This window comes from Sander vitreus, chromosome 9 (assembly GCF_031162955.1).
Source record: "Sander vitreus isolate 19-12246 chromosome 9, sanVit1, whole genome shotgun sequence".
NCBI lineage: Eukaryota > Metazoa > Chordata > Actinopteri > Perciformes > Percidae > Sander > Sander vitreus.
In genome coordinates this window covers 28,149,807-28,171,995 of record NC_135863.1, presented here as the reverse complement: position 1 = coordinate 28,171,995, position 22,189 = coordinate 28,149,807, and the positions used below count along the sequence as shown (strand labels likewise).

The 22,189-nt window shown below is 41.3% G+C and overlaps 1 protein-coding gene across 1 annotated transcript in view; it reads left to right on the top strand.

Annotated features, from left to right (window-relative positions):
* The first annotated feature begins 5,834 nt into the window (after positions 1 to 5,834).
* artn (artemin) overlaps positions 5,835 to 22,189 on the top strand; it is a 36,653-nt gene continuing 20,298 nt past the window's right edge. Inside the window, 1 exon segment of the mRNA XM_078258198.1 lies at positions 5,835 to 5,922. Coding sequence (XP_078114324.1) covers positions 5,835 to 5,922 — 88 coding nt within the window.

Genomic DNA, 22,189 nt, shown 5'->3' with positions numbered 1-22,189 from the left:
TTGTGCATGATCAATAAACATTCCCCCCCCACTCTGCTTTCTTCACAAATCACAGCCTGTACGTCCCTGACCAGCAGGACGCTGTCAGGACCATGCGTGACCACCCAGGATAACAGTGACCCAATGTCACCCCCTACACTCTGGCTGGACCCCAGGGGGCCAATGGAATCAGGGACAAAAGGTTGGCTTGAACAAGGCGACATTAAGGTATCAGGTCCTTCAGAGCTATTGTGAGACTCGGCGATAGGAGGAGCAGCACTGTGCTCTGCAGCGAGATCCTGGGAGGTAGAGCATGAGCAGTGGCGGGCCCTGACCTCAGGGTGTGTGCTGATTGCAGGGTAATGTTCAGCTTTTGGTGCACATGCTGATGATCAGGGTTATCTTGTCTGGATGCTTCTGTCTGTGCCTGCCCTCTCTCCTACATCCGCTGCCAGTTGTAATTGGCCATGACTGAAGAAGCCTGTCATGTTTGGCAGTCGGCTTGCATCTCTCCGTCACTCATGCACTCTGCTCTTTGAAAACACAAGCATATATGTAAGGCAAGGCAAGGGAATTTTATTTATGTAGCACTATTCAGACAAAGAAATTCAAAGTGATTTACACGGGCAAAAAATACATTAAAACTAGAACGTTAGAGGACATTAAGTTTACAAGTAAAAGACGAAAAATGCAAAAATAGTAATAATACCACCCTCGGTCTACTAGTCAGTATTCCTTTCTACCCTCACCTATGGTCATGACCGAAAGAACAAGATTGCGGAGTAAATGAGTTTCTCAGGAGGATGGCTGGCGTCTCCCTTAGAGCCTTTCAGGCACGTCCAGCTGGGAGGAGGCCTCGGGGAAGACCCAGGAGTAGATGGAGGGATTATATCTCCACCCTGGCCTGGGAACGCCTCGGGATCCTCCAGTCAGAGCTGGTTAATGTGGCTCGGGAAAGGGAAGTTTGGGGTCGCCTGCTGGAGCTGCTGCCCCCGCAACCCGACCCCTGTTAAGCAGATGAAGATGGATGGATGAATGGCTGGCTGGCTGGATGGATGGCTGGATGGCTGGCTGGATGGATGGCTGGATGGCTGGCTGGCTGGCTGGCTGGCTGGCTGGCTGGCTGGCTGGCTGGCTGGATGGATGGATGGATGAATGGATGGATGGATGGATGGTATTTTAAAGACAATACAAACAAAGCAAACAAATAAATAGTTTCAAATTGAGTTAGATAACCATTTTAAAATGAAAGCCATACTAAACAGTTTTTTTGAGCCCAGATTTTAAACGGTGCCTCTTCAAAATAGCCTCGGGAAAGAACTTGTTTTGGTGGAACATGTGTACGCTCAAAAGTTTTAGTTTAGTTTCAGTCGTGCAACAGGAAACTCTGATTAGACAGATAGTTTCTTGGGCGCTTAACGCCACCCAAGAGGATTGTGATTGGTTTATAGAAATGCCAATAAACCAAAGCATGTTTTTCTCCCATCCAGGAATGTTGTGTGGACTACCCAGACCCTCTTCCACAGAACACAGTCAGAAGAGGTCAAACAGCCAGATAAATGAATACACCTATGTGAGTGTTCAGAGTATTTGTTCCACAGGTGGGGAGCATAAAAACTAAAAGCTGCTTCACTTCTTACGATTCTGATCCTGGGGACACTGAGTAGAGCTGTATCTGATGGTTTCATCCACCAGTCAGTTTCAGTATATATTCAGGGCCACAACCATTTAGTGCTTTGTTGGAGAGTAGTAGTATTATACAATCTATCATCTGGCTATGTGTTGCTTTTGGTTCCAAAGTTGCATGTAAGTAGCAGCTCACAAGCCAAACTACATCAAATAACTCTGACTTTGATGGAAAGTCAGGTTATGCAGGTTTGTGCAACCTCTTCCGAGATCCCATTTCCTCCACATTATTCATCCCGCGCTAACACACTGTTTGTGCAGCTGATAGCCATACGTCTGGAAATACATCATACTGGCGGGGGCTAAACTGAGTTTAAATGAGTATTGAAATGAAAATTGTTTCAGTCATCAACTCCTTTCCGAAGGGTTAACCCATCATTCTGCTTGCAAGGAAAAGTTAATTAAATCCTTTGGGAAGTGTGGAGGAGAGGATTGATGATGGAGGGATTTATGGGAAAATAATCAGGTGCAGCCGGTCAGACTCGTATAGTAGGATGAGAAGCGGGGCCTGGCAGGGCAGCAGAGCTGAGTTGACTTATGGAAGCGGCAGAGATGGAAGGTAGAATACATCAAGAGTGGATTTAGGGAGGGAAAAATGTATTGCTTGAAAGTAACCATGTTCTCGAGAATGTAAAACTGCCTGGGGCAATGTTTTAATGTAATTAACTGCTCATTGTGTCAGCTTGAATCACAAAGAACAGCCTATCCCCATTTGAGACGCTGTAAGCTCAGTACGGTCTCAGTTAGGAAGCCCTCACCCACACTAAATCAAATCAGTGCTAAATATAATAAAGCTAAATATATACAAGTTTTTTTAAATAGTAAAACACAAATGTTTAAAAAGTGTCCTTTAAAACAGTCGTAATGTAAGTAAGCAGCATAAAACGATTGTGCAAAACAGCGATTCAAGTTCTTTTAGTCTTTGGCAGTGTTGGGGGGGGGGGAATGGCTACAGCTCTTGGACAGTAGCCGATTTGCTTTGCATTTTCTTGGTCTGTATATATATATATATATATATATATATATATATATATATATATATATATATACATATAATACAATTCTAAATACATGGTTGGAGAGTAGCCAAACTCGAGGCTTCAAAAATGTCAGTCCACCACCTAATGGGTGACATCACGTATGCTACGTCCACTAATTTTTATGTCTATGTTGGTGACATACAGAATAACTTAGAAGAACGCTCTGTGTGCAATTTACTGGCATCACCTTACACGGATTCTGGGTTTTGAAGTCCAAAAAATGATCAACTCAAAAGTTTGTGCTAAGATCATTTTTTTCATCTTTTCAAACAACCCACAAGAAGGGCATGCTCAGGCTCGACAACAGCATCTCTTCTGACTCCATGCATGTTTTAAACCTTGAATACCCACTTCCGCCTTCTAACAGGCGATTTAGAGTCCCTAAAGGCTAAAGAACTCTTTTATACATCAGTCTATCCGGTTGCTAAACCAAGATCATTGTGCTGCCAATTAAGATCTGGATCTGAGGATATCATGAAACAGTAACACTTTACTTGAAGGTATCTACATAAGAGTGACATGACACTGTCATGAACACATGAACCCTAACCCTAACTCTAACCCTAACCCTAACCCCTACTTGTCATGACAAAAACCGAATGACACTTACTAAAAGAAGTGTTATGTCATAAACATTTTTGACTTGTTTATAATGTTAATGACACGTTCATGACAGTGTCATGTCACTCTTATGTAGATACCTTCAAGTAAATTGTAACCCATGAAACATGTTTCTTTGTCATGGCTGTAGATGTGTTTTCATTTTTGTACTAAATGTGTCCTTGTTGTGTGTATAACTGTGTGTACTTTTTTTGTTGTTGAGCGGAGCTACTTGGAAATCAAAATGGATTTTATTGTAAACTGACAAAGTTGTATTGTAAATTCAGTTACCTCTAGCATCTATTAGATGAACGCAAATTGTGATTTAGAGCTGCAAAGTTGGAGTTCAATTCTTGGAGTAAAATCAAACAGTATTTGAAGTGATACGGCAGCACCTATATGTGACTACAGTGTGTTGCGAGTGTTGGAGGTGTGAGCAGGTGGCCGGTGTTTTCTTGGCTGGGCAGGATGGACTGTGTGTGGGTCGGGCAGGCTGAGAATGAGACTCCCTGCTGGGGGCCGCGGCCTCTGCTAGTGCAGCTCAGACATGGTTTCTTGGAGAGCAGAGGTCGAGTAGAGACTCCAGCCTTGTGTGCAGAGTGTCAACAGCCAGGCCTGCTGTGGCTCACTCAGGGACAATTTTTAAGTGGGGTGGCACTGGGGGGGACCAATAATCAATCTGCCACTTATCACAAAAAATAAAATAATTCCAGTGCTGGTTCCATGGTATCAGAATTTTGGATAGTCATCATGGAAACATTAATTGGTCATGACTGGGAAGGGCTGGGAAGATTGATAGAACAGGAAGCCCAGTGACAGTACTCTGATCCAATGGAAATCCCAATTGCCGGATTGACAGCACTCTAGCCCAAAGGATTGGGGCACCAGGGGGGGCCAATCGTATTTCGGTGCCACCCTGTGCCCCCCTTGTAGCCCGCCCCTGACTGCCTCTGTCTGCTAAAGTTCAGTTTTCCAAAGTATACTACCGTGTTGAAGTGGAGGAATGTGTTCCTTCCAAGCAGTCATTAGTTTCCATTTATCTCAGTATGATATGACATTTAAGTTACAGAAACTGACTTGAGTTGAATATCTGATTTGTCAAAGTTATGTCTTATGGTTGAGTGAATGGAAGCCAGTGGCTACAGTATCGCTATTGTATAAGAATGGTCAGCTGAAAATGTATGTAATTCACAATAAAAGTTATGGTCATTTAATGACCAAAACATCATATCAGTTGGATACAAAAAGCAGAAATGAAATAATAACCATCACTAATAAATGGTAAATTGATAAGATAATTCAATTTAAGTTAACAGTTATTTTACTTGTTAACTAGTCTATATCAGTTCATTTAAAGGACAATTCCGGCGCAAAATGAACCTAGGGGTTAATAACATATGTGTACCGAGTCGGCCATTCTCTGGGATCACAGTCATGACCAGTCGAACCATGAACGCCGTGCAACCAGTAACCAGTAACATAGCTCAAACACGGCGTTCGTCGTTTGACTGGTCATGACTATTTCCCAAGATGCCGCCTGCCTGTATATGTGAACGGTACAGTCTTTATAAACTATCTTTTTAATAAACTGTCTGTACACTTACAAAGTTCTCAATGCTTCGGTTTACATGTAGAGACCCTCGTTATGCTACCGTGGAAGTGTGGTGCTATTTTGAGCCTTGTTAGTGGTATAGAAATAGTGATTTCTTTTGACTTTACCCTCTGCCCCGAAGACTAGCGTTATAAACTAATCACCAGTTTGCGCTAGCTTGTTTCAAGCTAAAGACACGTTCGTTTAGTATGAAAACATATTCCAGAGAACGGTCGACTCGTGTGTTATTAAACCCTAGCTTCATTCATTCATACACGGCGGAATTGTCCTTTAAGAGATAGGTCTGTGCCGCCGAAAGTTCCACCAGATGGCCCTCACTTTCTGCTTTCTTTGCAACAAGGCAGGCCTGCTTGGTTCTTTCGGGGAATGATTGTAAGGATTTACAAAGAGTATGTTTACGGCATTTCCTCTCTAACTGCGACGTTTTGGGACCGATTGGTGGGGATTTGCTATGGACGAAGTACACGCAGAGATACACTGGTAAGAGCTAATGAGGTTTAACCATGTATCCAGCTAATTTAAATAGGTCACGTAATCCAGACAGCTAGCTAGACTATCTGTCCAATCTGAGTTTTCTGTTGCACGACTAAAACAACTTTTGAACGTACACATGTTCCACCAAAAGAAGTTCCTTCCCGGGACTATTTTACAGAGGCACCGTTGCTCCGTCCGGTGCTTAGCCCCGCCCAAGACCATTGTGATTGGTTTAAAGCAATGCCGATAAACTAGAGCACATTTTTCTCCCATCCAGGAATGTTGAGTGGAAGGGCCAGACCTTCCTCCGCAGCGCTGTGGCAGAAGATCTGGCAATGCGAGACAAACAAACAATTAAATGATGATTAATAATGTTGAACGTAGTCAGTGACGTGTGAACAGAGATGAAATGGAGAGAAGATAACTTGTTGAAAAGACAAAGGATGGAGGTGACCCTGTTGCTCTGGATGGGTTTTGAAAGTACTACCATGGCGGAAGTTCAAAAGTTAAGAGGTTTCCAGCATGTTTTGGGTATGTTTTTTTTCTCCTTTTGTTCACAAGTTTTTACAAGTATCTTTGGCTTACTTGGTAGTCAGTGGCAGGTGGTGCTTCCTGTGGAGCAGACGCAGTTCACTGAGCAGGTTAGTCATGAATAAATGTGTGCTCAGAGAGGTGCGTTCCAGGTCACTCCTCAGTGCCCCTCTGAGCTGCTGTCTCCTGCCCCGCTGCCCCTGCCAGGCCTCCACCACCATCCCTTCACCCCCACCCATTAGACAGCCTTTCAAGCCAAGCGGAGACCCTGGTCGGCGGAGGGTGGCGGGATCAGGCTCCAGCAGCGATCAACCAGCCGCCGCTGCCCATAGAAGGAGCCGCGGCCTTCGGAGGGTTTCAATCTTGTGTTTCTGGTTTGGGGGGGGGCTGCTGGGGATGTTGTGTGGAGGAGAGGGAGGAGGGGTGCTCCTGACTGCAGAGCCACAATCAGGAGAGGGGTTTAAAAAGGCTGGAGTGAAGTTTTACTTGAGTCCCAGCCAATCTTGATAAGTCACACGGGATTGAGGGTTGCACACCACACCAGTGTTTGCTTGCGGGAAATGTGTTCCCTGAAAACCTGTACGCTCTTTTACTGTGCTTTCTGGGCAAACAGTTTGCTGTGTCAGAGATGGTTTATCATTTTAAAGAACATTGACTTCAGAGGTAAAGGTACTGAGGGTCAGACAAAAATCTCACTCCTGTTTTTTTGGAACCCATTTCACTGGTAATGCAAAATGCATGACTGCTGCTCATCCACTCACGGAGCTGACTTGGTTTTAGGGTGCTAAATTGTTAAATTAACTCATGGTGTGAACTGAAAAAAAACAAAACAACGAGCATGCCTATGTACAGGTTCCAGAAGCATTTACCACTCAAGCTAGCTCTTTACATTTCCTCACAAGGTGGCATTTTATAAACTGTTCTATTTACACTTTAATCAAGAAAAAAAAAGGAAAAAAGTACATGCTGCATATATAAGGATAGAGAAAGCATTTGTGTGTTGTACAGTTACACACTTATCTATGAGGACTATGCATTAGTATACACATTGAACATGCACACATTCATGCATGCTAAGAGCTAGATACCCGTAAAAAGAACGCTCACGTTGCCCTATGCCTATTGATACAGTGCTGTCAAGCTGAGGTCTAAAAATTGATGGGAGTGGCTAATAAGTTCATTATTTTAATGTTTATCCTCACATGTCCCCTAGCTCCCTTCATCGCCGGGGAGTGCTTCCTATACTGTGAACTTGTGATCCTATGTAACCGGTGTTGAGTTGATTTTAATGCCATAGTAAGCGATCGTGTGATGGAGGAGGGAACATGACACCGCAGTCTTTAAACGCACACACATCTGCACATGACGCTTCAGTCGGCCCACACCTGTCCTGCAGCAGGACGCACGGCACGGCACGGCACGCCACGCCACGACAGGACAGCCCTCCTCTGACAGTAGCCGGCTCAGTCCCCGCCGAATCAGCGCTGTCACTCTCTGACATGTCTCCAGCCATGGGGAGCACCGAGATCTGGACTGCGCCACTATGCCACAGGATTTAACAGAGGAAGCGACGCAGAGCTCCGCGGAGAATATCCAGGTGTGCGCGGATTATTCTACAGCAGCAGAACGCCCGCAGCTTGCGTTTTTACACTCACGTCCATGATCGGGAGGGCGAGCAAACTCCAAGGCAAAGGTAAGACTCTGCAGGCTATTGATGACAAATGTGCTGTGAACAGTCAGAGAGAGCCCTGACCTGAGTTCAGTCTCAAAGTTTCTGAAGCCCACCAACCCCCAATGCAAGACACAATCCTTTAAAAGGCAAATGTGTGATTTGTGATATTGGTCTATTTCAAATGAAACTGACTTGAATTGAAAAGGTTTTAACAGCTATATAGATATCTTCATGACAGTAATGGAGGAAATTGTAAAAATGTCCATTTGCCTCAGCCTACATTCCACATGCCTTTTAGAGATATTTACAGAGAATACTCACATTTGACAGGAGAATATTTTAATGAATATACTTCCAATATATATCACCAAAAAAGATATAATTTAAAAATGTTTGTGTTATATATAGCAAACACCTACAATGAATAGTGAGACATTGTGGTGTTGAGTTGCAGCTCCACAATTGATAACTCGGTTGTCTCCATCTCTGGGACATACAGTAGCCTAACCGGTCTCTTCATGTACTACTTAGCCTACTCATCAGTGATTGCTATAGATTTGAATAAAATAATAATTAAAAAATAACAAAAATAGTGAGGGACAGAGGTTTACAACAGGATTCAGATTAATCATCTTATTCAATTCAAAAAAAGATTTTGTTAGTTTTATTTTGGAAGGGCATATTCTGTGGCATATATGGAAGTTAAAGTCTATTTTTACTTCCCTAGAACAATATGGCGGCAAATCCTATATGCAAAGAATACAACTATCTACGTACTAAATGTTTATGTACTATATGTTTATGAGACTTAAAGGAGAATTCCGGTCGATTTCAACACTTAGCTCTGTTGTTTGTAAGTTTGGAGTGCTGTCAGTAGCGAGAAAAACGGAAACAATCGGTGCTGCCTACACCGAGTTATCCTCCTGCTACAGTTTGCACCCAGGAGGCTGAAACCGGGCAAGTTTTAAACGTGCTTTTAGCCTCTTAACACGTTCGAAATGTCATTACAAGTGCCTACCCATGTGAAGTGAATCCTTCCGAGTGAACACAGTGAATCTGACTGCAGTAGATGTGAAAGAAATGCATAAAAGTTGTGCTAATTCAGCTCTGTTCAGACGGTGCTTAGGGGCTACAAAGTAAAACACCGAATGGAGATACAGAAATATTTTCAAAAATAGGCATATGCTTATTTTTTAAAAGTGCTGTAGTACAACTAGCAGGATACGAGTTATAATTGAGGTAAGTTTGGAGACACTACCTTATTTAATCATTAAATTAATAAATATTGTTGTATCTCTTTCTGGTGTTGTACTTTGTAGACGGTCCCTAAGCACTCTGAAGCACGTCTGAACACCAACTAAACAGAGCTGAATTAGCACACACAACATGTATGCATTTCTTTCACATCTACTGCAGTAACAATAAAGTAAATAACACGGTGTAGGCAGCACCGATTGTTTTCGTTTTTCTCGCTACTGACAGCACAGAGCTATGTGTTGAATTCTCCTTTAATGACTAAGGGTATTATCCCTACAGACTAGAGGATGGATACCCGAACCGACGGGCTGGCCCGGGTTGGGACAGATATTTAGAAATGATGTTGGGGTTCGGGTCGGCCTCGGTCACATCAGCGCGATAAGGCATTGAACATTTTAAATTTAAAAAAGCTTATTATGTAGGTGCTCGCCTGTGTTAACGTGCGCTTGTTGCCCCGTGTGCGCTGATGCGCTCATCTGTTGACATTTCCGAATGCCTTCCTACAGTTGCTTAATAAAAGCGGGCTTTCCACACAAACAAACGTATGTGTCATTAGTATGAGAAAAAAACGAGATTTTAACTGTGTCGGGCTCGGACATAAATATCTTTAATGCCTGTCCGGCTCGGGCCAGGTTCGGTTTACTGCTCTGTCGGACGCGGGCCGGGCTCGGACAGAAAAATGCGGCCCGATCCGCACTTTACTACAGACATGCAGCCTTATTGTTCTGGGGCAATACAACTGTACTTTTTGTTTCAATAATTAAAGTGAGTTAGTATGTTAAATACTTTATCACTTTACTTTAACAAATTGATTTTAATATATCACTATTAAAGTAAGTGTGGAAAGAGTTCACCTTTTGTTGTTGTAAAATTGCATAATAGGAGTCATAAGCACATCTCTTTGTTATTCTAACATACCATACACTTAGGGAAACAATGTGCTTTGTTTACACTGTAATTTCTATAATTGCAGCTTTTGTCTGTTTCTCATTACTTCCATTCTTCCACTTTGTAAGAGAATATATATGACAACTCCATCTCATGTTGAGAGAGCGGATTGTGAGGAGATGGAAGTGGAGAATGAGTTTGGGACAACATTACAGTACATACAATGATTTGTTGGACTGAGTTCAGCTCGGCAGTGACTTGCTCCCCTGTCCAAGTGTCTATTTAAGGTACATCGCTGTAATGTGTTAAGGCAATATTTAACAGCTCTCTGTATTGTTTAGAGAATCCAAATCTATTTGCCAAGAATATTACACGTGGGAGGAATTCCACTTCAGATGCTTTCACTCGATAGGCTTTTATCTGGACAGGATCACTTGGTTACAAAAGGGACACATAGACCGGTGTTCCAGTGTTAAAAGTGCTACATGTTGTATAATTTGACTTTAATATCAATTCATCATTCATCAAAGCTGTATTTATTGCTTTCTTCAAACATTTCCAACATTATTTCTAAAGACGATGTGTGATGTGAGATGGCTCGCAGGGAATAGCTCGTCTCTTTTAGTTCATTGTTTGGGTTTTATAGAATAACTATGACATCAATTTTCTGTCATTATCATTCAAGCCGCTGCAAATCCACGGTCCAACCCTGTCCCTGACCCCGTCCAGCACCAAACAGCAGCACAGACTAGCCAGTGAACATAGAGGTAGAGCTGTAACAATTCAAAATTTTACTGTACAATTAATTGTCTCAGAAAAACATTGCGATAAACAATATAATTGTCTCTTTCAGTCAAATTTAAAAAGATGTATTTATGTATTACTTTTGCAAACAAATTAAAGTTTTGAATGAATCCCAGGATACATCTTTTGGTTATATCACTGTCATGTGACCCAGATAATGAAATAACACAAGTACACAGCCGAAGTACGAAGTAAACCACACCTCTTTATTATCATAAAACATTGTATATTTTTCTTAAATAAACATAAAACTGTCAATTACCTTCAACAGTCATACCCCTTGGAACCTTAGCTAATGTTAGAAACTAATTTCGGTTAAACATAGAATTTGTGATTCTGTAAAAAAAGTTGTGATAAGACTATTATGTAATAATCACATAGTTATAGGCCTAGTGGAGCACTAAGCAGCTAAAGAGCCAGATATGTTCCACACTGATGGAGACCAAATAAGCACTTTTAAAAGGCAGTGTATGAGTGATAGATAGATAGATAGATAGATAGATAGATAGATAGATAGATAGATAGATAGATAGATAGATAGATAGATAGATAGATAGATAGACAGATACATAGATAGATATATAGATAGACTTTTATTGATCCCACAATGGGAATGTTTTGTGCAACAGCAGCAAAATATCAGACACACAGCACACATACAGAATGAACATGAAATAAAAAATACATATATATATATATATATATATATATATATATATATATATATATAGTTAGATTAATAAACAATATGTGCAAGTGTAGAATAAAATGTACAACCCACATACATAGTATATATAACAAAATAAAATATGTATAATGTGAATGTTGTACTTGTTGTTGTACTGGCCAGACGAAATAACTATTTCTATTCTCATGAACCTCCCACCTGTGCACCGTGCGCTCCGCTCGTCACTGAAATACCACACAGACGGGCAAAGAGAATTTCAAGGTCAGGAAAATACCAAAGTGTCGGAGCGCTGCCACAATAATAGGGCCCATAGGTTGCTCTGCTAAACTGGCCAGCTGTTGGCTATAGTGAGCCACTGTCGTCAGGTTTACTGAACCAACGTGTCAAGCTACAACTCAAACTGATATGGAATGGTACCAGAAAATGAACAGCTTTTACTGGCATCAAACCATCAAGGCAGATTTGTAAGGGAAGACTGCTAGATTGATTTACATTGCACTACCCAAGATATTCCTCGTTGTTAGTGTTTTGGTTCATTTTGTTCAAGTTTAATGAAATCTTAAAGTTGCAGTAGGCTACAATGCAAAAAAAGAATGCAAAGAAAACGCCAGAATTTAAAGCAGCTCTCTCCTCTCTGTTGCACGGGCAATGTATGCGCACAGCCAATAGCAACGCTCTCTCTCTCTCGCTCTCTCACAGAACAGCCTATAGCAAAGCTCTCTCTCTCTGAAATGACTTGTGATTGAAGTCTTCCGTGACGGCTACATTTTCTGAAGCCTAAAAAGAGAACCAAGTGGAGGTGCAGAAGTCTAATTATCTTAAATTACAGTATTCAGTAAGATTATTACGGAATGTTTGCCTAACAACGCCAAAAATAAACTGCCTATACCACAGCTTTAAGTACAGAAGTAAAAATGAAACACCAAAGTGTGGTTTACAATTTGTACTACCTTGTCATTTGCAAGTGCCTTCATCATTTTCAAGTGTTAATTGTAAAAAGGAAAGTAACCAGAAAAGGTTGCTGTTAGTCCAAGGCTAGTATCGCTTTGTCAGACCTTCCTCCACAGCGCTATGGAGGAGGGTCTGGCTAGTCCTCACAGCATTCCGGGATGGGAGAAAAACGTGCTCTGGTTTATTGGCATTTCTTTAAACCAATCACAATCGTCTTGGGCGGCGCTAAGCTCCGCACGGAGCCACGGTGCCTCTGCAAAATACTCTCGGGAAGGAACTTGTTTTGGTGGAACGTGTACGTTCAAAAGTTGTTTTAGTCGTGCAACAGAAAACTCAGATTGGACAGATAGTCTAGCTAGCTGTCTGGATTGGTCTTACTTTGGAAAAACACCAACACTGACAGCCATTGCTGTAAGATGCTGCTGATCATCTTGACCATGGCATCCCCTGCTTTATCATCTGTTTTAAAATAAATGGGACCATAATTTACTAAATGAACATCGTGCTGTATTAAAAAAAGACTTGAAATTAGCGATTGAGTCTATAAACTCATTATGAAAATGTTTAATGAAGTAATAAATCAAGTGAAAAGTAGGCTCATTTTCCCATAGACTTCTATAGAAACTGACTTCTTTTTGGAGCCACTGGAGTCAGACCCGGAAGCTTTGTCCATTATTTTTACAGTCTAGGCTATGAACCCATACTGTATAACAGGAATACAGGAAGTTATTGCTATCATGTTTGTGTGTGTGTGTGTGTGTGTGTGTGTGTGTGTGTGTGTGTGTGTGTGTGTGTGTGTGTGTGTTTTAATATAGCTGTAGCAATAATAACATGTCACTTCTTTACTTCTTACCCCCTCTGTGGGGCAAATCTGGTGTTTCTACAACCCCCCTCACAGGGCAGTGATTGCTTGGTGGCATTAGGAAGAGTTATGGGCTGCGAGCAGCTACTGGCAGGATAGCAGTGGCCTGCTTTATTGCAAAATGTGCTAATGATCAGCAAAGTTTGGCAGGCACAGAAACACTCCGCCCTTTACCACAGCAGCTTACATTCATCAGACAGTGATCGTGAATGCATCTGGCTGCTTTTAGAGAGAGACCTAGAACAGCAGCCGCAAAAGTCACCAGTAGAAAAGGTGAGCATTTGGGAATTCTTTATTATTTAAAAGAATCTTAGTAAAACAAAAGGTGATGATAGTGAAATACTAGCAAGTTTTCTTTCTGGGAGAAGAAAGAATGTCCACTAGTCTTAGTGGTTTAGTGGTTTACCAAGTTTGTTTTATTGAGATGTGTTGTGGCTGGTTAGTTCTCTGTATCTACAGGACCATTTAGCATATAGTTATAGGTCTTTTTTTTAGTGATAAACATTTGTTTTATGGATGGCTAGTTGTAATTCTTCCTCATCTTGAAGGTCTGTCTGAAGGTAAGCCAAAGATTGGACTGCAGCCCCAAAGGACTTTGCAATATTTAAAATGCCCAAATAAAAAACAATTATAATACAAATAAAGTGACATACAATATACATATGTATTTTGTTGTGTCATGAGTAAATGAAAAACATATGTTAAAAGGACAATTATTTAGCTTTTTGTCAATAATACCTGAATGAATTGTTTTTCACTGTGACAGGAATTTTCCATGCCATATTCAAATCAAATCACAGCACAGACCTGCCATTACTTAATACAAAACGCTGTCATTAGTATTCATGAAGAGGTGCAAGGAGATAGAAATGTGTTGCCCATGCCCAAATGAAAAACTATCACCTGTCTAATCAAAACATGTGGGGTGGGTGGGACAGGCTCAGTGTTATGCTGTGTTCCAGACACAATTTTTAGCCCGTAAGTTACAACTTCAAGTCACGACTCACGACTTGGTAGCGTTCCAGCATGTCATCATCCAGATAAACTGTGAGTGAAAGTCGGTTTAGTTACGTTTATGTACAGCAGATTTGTGTGTCTGATGATAAAAATAATGTAATAATTTGGCACACAGTCAGAGCTGGCTAGCTAAACATTGTGCTGTTGGCAGGGTTCAGGTTAGGCTACCTAACCTAATAAACATAACCTGTAGTAGTACACAATCGTATGTGTATTGTTTTGATTACAATGTGCAGAATTACTTTATGTTGCCTATTTATTTCTATTTATTTCTATTTCTCACCGTCTGTACAGCATCAACAGGGGTCACCATTGTTGTTTATGTGTGTGTGACATCAAAAACTGTAACTGGGAGTACAACGATCTGGTACAAGTTCACAGGTAGTAAGTTACGGGTTTGACTGCGGTTCCAGGCCACTTTCACGGGTAGAAGGTTGTGAAAACATGGGTTACGGGTTGCCTGGAACGGGCCATTAGCTCAGCCATGACGGAAACTCTGCAGTTTTAAGGAACTCTCAATCACAAATGTGTCCATCAGCTGGTATCAGCGATGATAAGGTCTGTCCATAGTTCTGTCCCCCAAGCTGTGAGATAAACAATATTTATGGCATTGACAATTGGGACAATTTGTAGTTGACTTAAAACCATGCCAGTATTACAGGGTCTCCCTTTCACTAGTCTATATAGACGACATTCCACTTCCGGGATTGATCAGGTGCTGCTGGAAATTCTGCCGAAACGTCCCTCATTTTGGACCGATGTCCGTCACCTTCCTCTTTCTTTGTGATGGCGTTCTAAACTCCGTTGGATTTATGAGGAATATGGTTAACTGTTCCTCAGATCTCTGCAGGGTAAATCCAGACAGCTAGCTAGACTATCTGTCCAATCTGAGTTTTCTGTTGCACGACGAAAACAACTTTTGAACGTACACATGTTCCACCAAAACAAGTTCCTTCCAGAGGCTATTTTGCAGCGGCACCATGGCTCCGTGCGGAGCTTAGCGCCACCCATGACGATTGTGATTGGTTTAAAGAAATGCCAATAAACCAGAGCACATTTTTCTCCCATCCCGGAATGCTGTGTGGACTAGCCAGACCCTCCTGTGCAGCGCTGTGGAGGAAGGTCTGACAAAGCGAGACTAGCTTTGGACTAACAGAAACCTTTTCTGGTTACTTTCCTTTTTACAATTAATACTTGAAAATGATGACAACGAGGAATATCTTGGGTAGTGCACTGTAAATCCACCAAAACAAGTTCCTTCCCGAGGCTATTTTGCAGAGGCACCGTTGCTCCGTCCGGTGCTTAGCACCGCCCAAGACGATTGTGATTGGTTTAAAGAATGCTGTGTGGATTAGCCAGACCCTCCTCCGCAGCGCTGTGGAGGAAGTTCTGGATATGTGAGACCTTTGCATTGCCAGACCCTTTCTGTCCTGATGTTTTGGCTCCACACTTAAGCTCTGTCTCTTAGAGACCTCCATGGTGGCCCTGCCTTCCCCTTTCCAGTCTCTGGGACTTCTTTGTGGTTCGGTTGTACTTGTGTCAGATCTCGAGTAGTCTAAAAGATTGTGATCATTCTCTGTACACGATAAATTGTTTTTGCTTCATTGCAGGTAGGTAAATGTCAAAGTCTTATTTCACAACCCAGACGAACCTCAATGAAATATCTAATAAATGAATATGCTGTGAGTAGGTGGAAAGAGCACGCACCTTCTTCTGTTTACTGCTGTTTACCTGGCTGTAATATTTTATTTTTAATAATTCTGAATATTGTAAAGATTATACAAACCTGAAAAAAAGAAAGGGATTTGGATATGAAGATTCATATCAACAGCTTTACTGAGTAAAGTAAGCCCTGAACCAGAATAGGGGCTGTAATTTATCTGCACGCTAACATTCTGTTTTGGCCTGTTGGAGCTGCACTGTATCAGCTTGTGTGTACTATTTCAGCTGTAGTAGAATATGAAAACAGGTTGTGATGCCTGTGGCTTTTTATAAGTTGTCTTTTGCTAAATAATGTGGAAATATGAATATTCTTGGAAATATGAAGTGAGTGTACTTCTACAAACACAAGTTGTAGAAATGATGGCTAAAGGCATTTCTGTAAACAGAGCTAACATCTCCCAGACAGCCTGAGACATTGACGTCCTAATTAGCGTTCCTGTAGTTTCGCGTTACCAGACCTTCCTCCACAGCGCTGCGGAGGAAGGTCTGGCCCTTCCACACAGCATTCTGTGATGGTAGAAAACCATGCTCAAGTTTATTGCCATTTCTTTAAACCAATCACAATCGTCATGGGCACCAGACGGAGCCATGGTGCCTCTGCAAAATAGCCTCGGGAAGGAACTTGTTTTGGTGGAATGTGTGTACGTTCAAAAGTTGTTTTAGTCGTGCAACAGAAAACTCTGATTGGACAGATAGTCTAGCTAGCTGTCTGGATTTACCCTGCAGAGATCTGAGGAGCAGTTAACCATAGTCCTCAGAAATCCACCGGAGTTTAGAACGCCAACACAAAGAAAGAGGAAGGTGACGGACATCCGGCCGAAATGAGTGACATTCGGCGGAATTTCCTGCGACAACGGAGCAATCCTGGAAATGAAAAGTCGTTGATATAGACTATTATTCCTGTAGCCTGGGTCAGACTTAAGCGTACAGTGTCAAAACAGTGAAGTACTAAACAATGGTAGATTCAGATTTGTTCACAATTATATTTTCAGAAAGGCTACCCTGACTTGGTAACTTTTGAATAGAGACTAAAAAAAGAACAAACCCCTGCCACATGCTTGGTGGTGGAAGCAGTCTAGCGGGTGCTGAGCTCACAACAACACATCAACATCTGCAACAAAGCAGTCACACTCACACGCTGGGAAATCCAAACAGCCCCATTTCATTTATAAAAGCTCAATTTATATAAAAATGTCTTCTGGACATCTATCAAGAGGTTCAGACAGGGTATGCTGGCTCAACGGTCTCTGTGTAGACACAAACATGGAGAGGATGCATTTTGTTCCAAAGCACGTGTGATTGGATGCCAGTCTTAGGGAAATGAAACTGACTTCGGAGGCTTTGTGGATCACAATTAAACTTTGGCCATGATGGACTTTCTGACTTGCTGTAGTTCTTATAATTAAATACTCGACTCATCTCTCTTTGTGGTATCACTGTGGGCTTGAAAGGACGTTTTATCCTTCACACTTGAAATGATGTCTGTTACATTTGATTCCAAAGGTAAAAAGCTTTTACGGCAAAATTATGTGACGTGACATTTCCTCAGAAACTTTGCAAATCGTCCAATAATCCACTTCTCTGCTGTGCATAAGCGACAAACTTTGAGTAGATATCTCAGTATGAACTAGGTGTACAAGTCATCCAACCACATCTAAAAATGAATGGCAACACTCAAAGGCAGTGTTTAAAGCCTGCTGTCATAGCATCCAGTGGTGGAATGTAACTAAGTACATTTACTCCAGTACTGTACTTAAGTACACATTTGAGCTACTTGAGAAATTTTTACTCTTTACTGCGTAGTTTCTGCCGCCGCCATGAGGAATTCTAAGTAATGACAACAAAACTGTCGGCGTGTTGGCTCCTGTGTAACCCTCTGCATCCTACAATTAGCCATAACACCCTTCTTTGAATAAACCCATCGAGACATTGAATTTTTGTGTATCTTCACAGAAGCATAGCTCCAGCCTTAAAGGGATACTTTTTATATTTATTTATTTAAATGTATATATTTTTTGACCAACTTTGTATAACAATAATGTGGGTTAGTTTGTGTAAATGAACTATGGTAAACTTCAACTTCCCTTCTATCTTGCCAGCTCTCGTGTCATCCAGTGGCTTTTTGCTGGCTTGAGGGCTGTTGCTCAGACTACAGATTGTATTCTGTACTTGCCTCATCTTTTTACTTTGCATTCGATGTGTACAAAAGCCTTAGATGAGCATTTGTGTATTTAATGAATGTGTAAAATGATTTGGATGAACTTTAATGTCAATCACAGAAATGCCCTCAGGTTGTAGCACAGAACGTCCAGACAGAAATGACTTTGATTTTCCCTCAGGGTGATGCTTCTGTGGTTTGGTTCCTGAGGAATGCAGGAAGAGGACTAACATGGCCTCCCTCTGGTGACATTGAATCAAACTTCAGCATTTTTGTCTGAATGCTTCACATTGTCTTTCTCACTGAGATGTATACAGTGGACATATTTGTGAGGCAGAAATGAAGTGTGTGTAATAGATCAGGTCTGGCTTGACCTTTTTCTGAGTTATTCATTTGTTTATTACTCATACTTAAAGTGTGTGTGTGTGTGTGTGTGTGTGTGTGTGTGTGTGTGTGTGTGTGTGTGTGTGTGTGTGTGTGTGTGTGTGTGTGTGTGTGTGTGTGTGTGTGTGTGTGTGTGTGTGTGTGTGTGTGTGTGTGTGTGTGTGTGTGTGTGTGTGTGTGTGTGTGTGTGTGTGTGTGTGTGTGTGTGTGTGTGTGTGTGTGTGTGTGTGGTTGCTGTCAAGAGTCTTACCAAGCGATTTAATCATGTACAAACATTCCTGTGTGATGTCAGGATGACCTGGTTTGTAAAAGAGGAGCTTAATCCTATTACCGACCCTGGTGGCAAAACACCGGTGAGTTAGGATATGAATAAAGATTAGATATTTGGCAGCCGTGGAGACTTTCACAAACAGTCTATTGGTAGGTTGGGATTGGCAGAAAATCAAAGGGCTAGACAGCTGCTGAAGTTTTGTTTTATCTCTGCTGTAAGAGGTGTAGCCTGGCTGTTTGGCGCAAGCTGTGTTTTTGTTGCACTTCAGCAGTGTTTTCCTTCAGTTTATGGAAGACTTAGGTGCACGTATTTGGCGGGGGGTTTAGGCGTCCTTCCTCAAGAAAGTGTTACGTTAAAAATGCAATTTCCCTAGCCATTTTGTCTCTCTTTGTGAGTTTTTGTGTCTCTTTGTAGTCGTGTTGTGTCTCTTTTGGGTCATTTTTCTTTGGGGTTGTTTGGCGTCTCTTTGTAGTCGGTGTAGTCTCTTTTTCACATCATTTAGGACCATTATTATCACCATATCTGTGTCTAAAACATTGGGAAAGCTAGAGCAGATCATAAATAAATAACACTCAAAAAGCTTAAAGACTACAATCATTTGATCTGAGAAAAGTCTTTTAGTTACATTCATTCGCCTTAGGTGGTTCCCAAAACGCAGAAGAATACAGACCGAATCACTGTCATGTCGTGCTAACACAAAATGCTAGGATCATTGATAAACCAAATCTAGTGTTAGGAATAGCGACATGTCACCGCCGGTTGGACTGACTGCTAGTTTGGGTGGTGTCATTTTCTTTAGTCTCTGGCCCAACAGGTGAATTAGCTCTCCAAGCTAACGTTAGTCACAGTGTTGACATATGAAAGCACCAGACATGCATTTTAGATGAAGGAGTTGAGAGTATATTCAGTTGTTCCTCGTCCCGGTTTGCTCAGCGCTGTTAAATTTTATGTATGGGACGCAGGGACGTTTCTACCCGGAAGTTGTAAAAAAAAAAAACATTGTGATTGGGTTTTATGCCAGACTTAAGTAAGTAAGTGCTTGAGTCCTGCAGACATTCTTAATGTAACGGGCGGATTGGAAAGCATTTCAAATGTTTGTGTACTTCATATTGGTAGTTGTGGTCAGGACCATGGTTGGCTTTGGGCTCCACCAATCTTGACAAAGGAGAAAAACAAATGTCAAACTAAGTTAATCCATAGGCAATAATCAAAACTGGCCAATGCAACCCCCTGAAAAAAACTATTGTAATTTCCTTTACATAAATAAAGACATTTGCACCATAACTTGATGCAGAAAAGGCACTATTTGTTGCAGAAACATTCCCCAGAATGCAGGAAATGAAGTGTTTGATATGTTTGAGATCTCAACCCCCCCTAATGATGAACCCAAAGTTACGCCCTTGAATCGAACACTTTAATATTGTGAGGTACAATGAACATTTAAAGGGCTACAAGTGGGACTGTTACGATTTTTTTATTATAGATTACATAGATTACATAATAGGCCTTACTACAGGAAATAAGCCAGTTGAAGCTACACTTTTCTACACCTTTCCCATCTGTGTCCTCAGTTGGGTCTGTTCTAAACCTTTAGTAGCTGGTGCAGGCTTGGCATTAGTTTGTCACTGCAGGCTATCATTTACTTACACACACACACACACACACACACACACACACACACACACACACACACACACACACACACACACACACACACACACACACACACACACAGTCAGTGTTGTATAATCTGATCCAGATCTCCTGCTGTACCCTCCTCTCCATCCATGTCTGTTTTTCGGACAGAAGCAATTTTTGGAAACATGAAGTTATAAAAATAGAGAGCACACCATAACAAACTTTAGTGTATTGTTTTGATATGTTTACATCCTGGTAGACTTTTTGGTGATCAAAATTCAGCCCGGGACTCTTTTATGAGAGCATGTGAAGAGTGCACGTAGAACATTTTTTTGGAAGTAATTTTATATACTACTATATATAATACTACATAATGTAATACAGATGTAAAACAATAAAAAAAACTAATCCACCCTATGTGGTATGAAGAGAATCTGATATTGCTAAAGACCTTCAAGTACTTGGTACTTCATTAGTATTCATGAATGAGAGCTACATCTGCAGGGTAAATTAAGTAGTATAAATGGCATCAGTAACTTATGCAATTACCAATAACTAACCATTGAAAAGTAACAAAGATTTCTAATTAAGCAGGCCAGTACATTTAATGCAATAGTGGATGTTCTCTTAATTTCTGTTTTAAAATCATTTAAAACAATCATACAACTCTTTCCATATGTTTTTATTTCTATTCATAAAACAAATGCCATAGGCTATATATATATATGGCCTATCACACCCTGTTTAGTTAGCGATATGATGTGGTTTGTGTGGACGGTGGTGATGATAGTGATGATGATGATGATGATGATGATGATGATGATGATGATGATGATGATGATGAGTAGGATAATGATTATGTCTATTAGATTAGATTATATTCAACTTTATTGTCATTGTGAAGAGTACAAGTACAAAGACAGCAAAATTATGTGGACAATTTGTGTTATGATGGAAGAGATGTCGATCATGTATTCAACATGTCTGGTCACTTTTCACTTTATTGCGGGTATTAGTAGCTTTGTCCTTATTCTGCCACTTTTTTTTAGATGTTATTGTACTTTGTACACTTGGAAATGTCAAAGTTGGTCACCAGTGACTATTGTTGATCTTCTAGCCCACTGGTACTCGGGTCACCCCCTAACCTGACTCTGCCAGATGGATTTGCTCGGCATATCCATCTCAGAACTTTTGGGAAGGGGCGAAAATACTGGCTAGCTGATTGGATAAACCATCTGTCTATCACCACCTATGTTGGTGATAGACGGGCCAAATCAACCAATCAGATCAACGATACATCAAACTCTTGCCGAAACCAGTCGGGAGAAGAGCAAAAACATATTTTCCTCCAAGAAAAGCCTCCAGTGCCGTTTTTTGCTCTTCTTTCAATGAAGGAATACTTTCTAATTTGGATAAAACTTGCGCGATAGCTACGCTCATCTGATCCGTGGAAGCCGCCATGTTGTTTAGACTGAACAGTCGCTTCTCGTTGCGTCACACCTAAACCCGCCTCAAAACCAACGCTGATTGGTCGGTCGTTTGGCGAACGGCTCCACATTTTCTGTGTCTCAAGATGCCAGACTGATCTGCGAGTGGAACGAGATCAGGACGGTCTCACGAGGCTAGTCACCCCCCCATCTCATTCTGAATTGTATGACTATGTTGTTTTTCATGTATTGTACCTTTTGTTTTGTACCAATCGCCTTCTGGGGACAAAATAAAATTGAAAGTTGAAAGTTGAAATTACACTGCACTACCTTTCACTGCATCTTTGCTGGTTCCTGCTCCATATTCCTCCAGCCTGTCTTAACTATTCCCTATTAAACCCACTTTGACCTAATGCACACATATTATTGCCCAACATGGCCGATAGTGCACTTGTCATGTCTCTGCTGACAGTGGTATTAACCTTGGCCTTTCCACTACGGAAAAGGTCGGTTAATTTGGCGTATTTA